The 5,178-nt window shown below is 29.3% G+C and overlaps 1 protein-coding gene across 1 annotated transcript; it reads right to left on the bottom strand.

The window, feature by feature from the left end:
* Positions 1 to 1,916: 1,916 nt before the first annotated feature.
* On the bottom strand, positions 1,917 to 4,873 carry LOC126833127 (uncharacterized). Its single transcript, XM_050564281.1, has 6 exons — positions 4,791 to 4,873; positions 4,597 to 4,732; positions 3,632 to 3,775; positions 3,147 to 3,325; positions 2,905 to 3,069; positions 1,917 to 2,031 (listed from the first exon to the last, which is right to left on the bottom strand). Exons 1-6 carry the CDS (start codon positions 4,871 to 4,873, stop codon positions 1,917 to 1,919), a joined length of 822 nt encoding a protein of 273 aa, XP_050420238.1.
* Between the last annotated feature and the right edge of the window lie 305 nt (positions 4,874 to 5,178).

Genomic DNA, 5,178 nt, shown 5'->3' with positions numbered 1-5,178 from the left:
TATTGAGTACTCGTGAAAAAAGAGTAATGTCAACATTATGGGCAAAATGAATACCGATAAATCGATTTAATTTAAAGCGTAGTAATCAGTGAATAATGAAATATTGCGTGTTGAGTTAAGTCAGTATTTTTGTTATTTTAGTGGAGGTATTTTGTGATAATTTGACAAATCTTTCTGAACAATTATTTTAATGATTAATGGGTTATTTTATTAAATAGTTTATTTTGTTGCATTTCAAAAATTGTACATATTATTATTATTGAATTATAATATCAGTTTAATAGGTCCTTAACAAAGTCTGACTTGTCAATCAGTTTATTTATTTTAGACTTCTGATTGCTAGTTAAATGATATATTTAAAACTTATTTTCTTCTATATGCTCTTGATCTATGATGAAAAATATAAGCCTATGGCGAGCCATATAAAAAGCGCTTATAAAAGCGTTTATTTTACGCCAGTAAAAGCTGGTGTTATTTTACCTTAAGAGGGCGTCGTACCGTCTATTTTTAAGGAGTAAAGTATAGGCAATTTTTCACAAAATCTTAACTTAAGGTTAAACTGTGATGTGTAATTATTAGTTCAATAACTAGGACTCTAATTTGGTAGTTAATTTATTTTTCGGACTATCACAGCATCCTTGAAAGCGATTTAAAAATGTTTTTTCATTTCTACATGTTTAAGCAGACTGAAAATAATTCGCTTAATTTTGGTTTTAGAGTAAAAGCACCAATTATAAAATTAAAAGAGAACAACATTCCGGAGGGAAATACGGTGCATTTTTTTCATTATTCCAAGTATAACGCTCAATACATAGTTGAGAAATAACACCTATTTTAACATTTTTAAATGACTGTAACTTTTCAAAAAACTATTTCTTTTAAAAAAACGCACAATCTTGCCCTCCGGAATATTGTTTTTTTTAAATTTTATGATGGGTGCTTTTACTCTAAAACCAAAATTAAGCGAGTTATTTTCAGTCTGCTTAAATATGTTTTTACCATTGAAAATCACCGGTGCGACGCCCTCTTAAGGCTGTAAAAATAACTATCCCACCAACCTGGATAAGTATAGAGACAACAATTGTACATCTTACAAGGGTTGCAACTATTTGGAAGGTAAATTTAAATTTAATAGCGAAGAATGGTCGCATATTAAGGCCGAAACTGCTTTTTGATTTACTCACTTGAATAAGGATCACTATACGACAATGTTTCGAAAACGTATAAAGATCGTAAACAACACGTGTGTTATTAGTGCGAAGTCAGTGAATTATCCGAAGACAAATATTATTACTGTGTACATGTATTGCATGCACAACGGTTGCAAAAGTTTTAGAGTACCAGTTGAACAATGTCCTACGGGTGGTGTTGGGGCCACTGTGTAAGTTAAAATTTTTATCATAAAACTGAAGACTTTGGATTAAGCAATTAAATGTTTTGTTATTAAAACACAAAATGATTGGGCCAATATTTGCCAATGTCGTGACAGATTTCAGTTTTGTGCAAATGCACTCATTGAGTGTTGCGTGGAACGGATTTTCTTCAGTAATTCACCATCTTAATAGGGCTTACAGTGTTTTGTACGACAATCAAGATGGCTCAAACGTCACTATCGGTTCGTAGCCGTGACATACCTTGCACTTTTATAATTTTTTAAATTATATTATTAACAAAAATAACCAATGATTGCATATTAAAAAAAAAACACATAAAAAATACTTCAATAACCGTGTATTTAATTATAAGTCAATTAAATAAAGAATATTCAAAAGAAACATGAAATAAATATATAAGAGAAAAATTACCATTAGGCATATAAAAAATAAATGGTGTTTTACATAGTTATAGCAAAAGTTGACTCCTCTTAAGTAAGGAAAAATTATATTATATAATTTAAATAATAAACTTGATGTTAATTAAAATGATAAAAATCGTATTAACTCATCCAAAAACATCAACGACCCTGCATAAATAGATTTTTTTATCATTTTTCTCATCTGCGTAGCTTCTTGATATTCTATTATTTTTCTCCTGGAAATATATTGACATACTATATTATAATATACTGAAAATTCGTTAAGTCGGAATGAGGTATTAGGTTAATGGCACAGTTTTAATTAAAAACAACGAGTAAGATGATTGTTTATTCAATAACCTAATATTGTACATCGAATTACTGCAATAAACATCGCCTAAAAACATGCGAAGAGAATAACGGAAACTCAGCATAATTAAGTACTAGATGATTTATCGTTTCTTGTTTCTGTTTGACAAGGATTGGTGATTTTTTTTATCAAGAGCCACTCTCAATATATCTATAAAAAAAAATTAATTTCTTATTAAACCCTATGATATGTATAGGGTTTAATAAGAAATTAATTTTTTTTTTTTTTAAATCATTTTTCTACAATGTCATCTCTAATATAAATTGAGATAAACTAATATAAACTGTACCGAGTTGTGAATAATTCAAAAAATGTATATTTAGATTGAAAAAAAATGTATTTATCTAATATTGGTATTTGAAAATAATAGCTATCGAATAAAATGTTATATATTTTTTAAATATTGCGTTACGAATTTGATTATTTTTTATTCGTTTTTTGATTACATTTTGCTACTCTGGTCACATACAATTTCCCAACAATTTTATGAAAGTTTTAATTAACTAAAAAAAAAATGATTGGTCAAGTTATAGCTAAAAGAATATACCAAACGATAGGTTTTAAAAGAATAGGTAAAATAAAATAATAATAATATAAATTAAAATTGAAATTATTTTGTTCTTGTGCTTTATTTAGTGTTTTTCAAGTGCCAAAACACATTGTTTATATATCAATATCAACATGTACTTATCATACATTTTTTAAATAAATTAAATAAAGGCTGCGCTTAAAAACTTACATCATACTCATATATTCTTGATTTATAGCAATCTTTTTGGCAATCGATATATCTAAACAGTTCCGGACGTCTATCAGATGCCCATTCGCCAGTTTGTAGTTGACAATATCGCTAGAAAATGTTGTCTTTATTTCCTGGTTGACGGCCGTGATTCTTTTAAAATCCCTGTAAATAATTCAACATAATGTTGTCGAGACAGTTGGTGCTAATAAGCATAAACACAAAAAGACAATAGCGCTCACGAATCCCACAAACGTTCCGATGACGAAAGTTTTTCAACCCATTGTTGTTTTTCAGATTCTAATTCTTTATTAGTGGTAATTTGCTGTTCTAGGATATGGCTTTTGTTCTGATATTCCAATTCTAAACGGCCGAGTTTTTCCTTTAAATCTATTTGGCTTTGCTTTTCTACGGCAACTGCCTAAAACGATGTAGATGAACAATATAATTTGAACTAAAATCAAATAAACCCGGCATAAAAAACGAGTCCCCTTAAATATTCAGCACCCCAGCTCGACTTAAACGCTATTTTGACTTTAAAAATTACAATTTTTAATAATGTACAATTTTTGATAAATCGATAAATATATAATATAATAAAAATGTTATAACGATGTATGCCAGTATTGGAAGGTTGATTAAAATCTGTATGCAACCAAACTATTTTTATTTTTTCAGCGTTTTAAATTCTCGATACAGTGTTAACTAAATTTAAGATTATACGCACTTGCACTAATGATCTTAATTCTTCCGTCTTGTCATGCACGTCACTAGTCAACGCCCTGTGTTTCTTCAAGGTCTTTTGCATTTGCTCAGAATAGTGACTCAGTAAATCTTCGAGGCATAATGTTTGAAGCTCGATATTTTGTATCTAAACATTTTTTTATTTTACTAAATTAATCGGGTAAAACATTTTTCTAGTTTCCTGGCGTGGACTGGCTGAAATGCAATCCTTTGCCCTAGATTTGTTGACCTTATTTTATTAAATGTATTTCCTCTCTAGTAAAAATCCGCATAGTACGAATAAAGTAGTAATAATAATAAGTAAACAAAGCGAGTAACGGTATTTAAATTATTTTATTAATGATAATTAATGCTTGGATTCTAATTTTGAAGAAAATAAGAATGTCAAGTTAGCACACTAATAAGCGAGGTGTCCACAATGGAAATTTGTCAAGCGTCCATGTATTTGTCTGTATATATTATATATAGGGTGATTGGTTAACTATGACCCGTTTAATACCTATTAAACTTTTTAAAATTATTCTTACTTTTATAGTTATTAGTTAACCCAAATTGGATATATTTTTCAACGATTAACCATATACCTTATGCGTTAAAACCCTATGAACTTTAAATGGTAACGTAAATATTATCCTCACGTTTTGAAAATGTTGAGTGGTCGATTACCACTTTTGGTCTTTGAATAATTACTTTTAAATTTATTTAAGTTTACATTTAAGGACAGGTGAATACTGTTGTACTTGAGCTCATAAATAACTAGCGGCTAGCGTCCCTCCCCCAATATATGTTTCTGGCTACGGCACTGGAGTAAATAATTTAGCATTATAGTATTGTCACGTACTATCTATTAAAACATTTATTTTATACCTATTCATTGTTATTCTACGTCCTTTCAAAAAATATATATAATACAACTTTTTAACATCAAATTAGACTCCCTCGTCATACCTGCGTGTCTTTCTTTTGAACCCAAGTGTCAATGAGTGATTTTAACAACTCTTTCCATTCCAAGTCGTCGTTGCGTTGTTCTAGCGGAACATGTATTTTTTTCAAATTCGGACACGACTTAGACGTTTTAAACCCTCTGGAAATGAAAAAGAGACATAAGGCAACAGCTATGTCGGCGTAAAAAATGTATTTACCCATGAGCAATATCCGATTGCAATAATGTCAAATCAAAATCAATAGATTTACTCCTTTTTATACTTGGAATGTATTGATACATGGTTTAAGCGATTACTATGAAATTCGTACAATAAACTTGAATGAATATAGAACACTTTGTAAAAAATTTAAGAATGCAAAACGAAAAAAAAATGTTACACTAAAATATCAGTTAACGAATGCCAGCAATGCAGCGGTGAGTTGCCATAGATTTCTATCTCGTTATTACATACAAAGTCAAGTGTTTATCTATGGCAATAGGCAAAATATTTATTGGCATCGTTTTCTCAAAGCAGATGGATAACGAATCGCTTAGCTATATAATATCATTGAGTATACATTGTATTCAATGAGAAACAATCTGCT

The sequence above is a fragment of the Adelges cooleyi genome, unplaced genomic scaffold, assembly GCF_023614345.1.
Source record: "Adelges cooleyi isolate 19-005CV unplaced genomic scaffold, UGA_ACOO_1.1 ACOO_flye_CR_arks_rails_tigmint_CR_PRNA_19, whole genome shotgun sequence".
Classification (NCBI taxonomy): Eukaryota; Metazoa; Arthropoda; class Insecta; order Hemiptera; family Adelgidae; genus Adelges; species Adelges cooleyi.
This window is presented reverse-complemented; position numbering and strand designations above follow the sequence as displayed.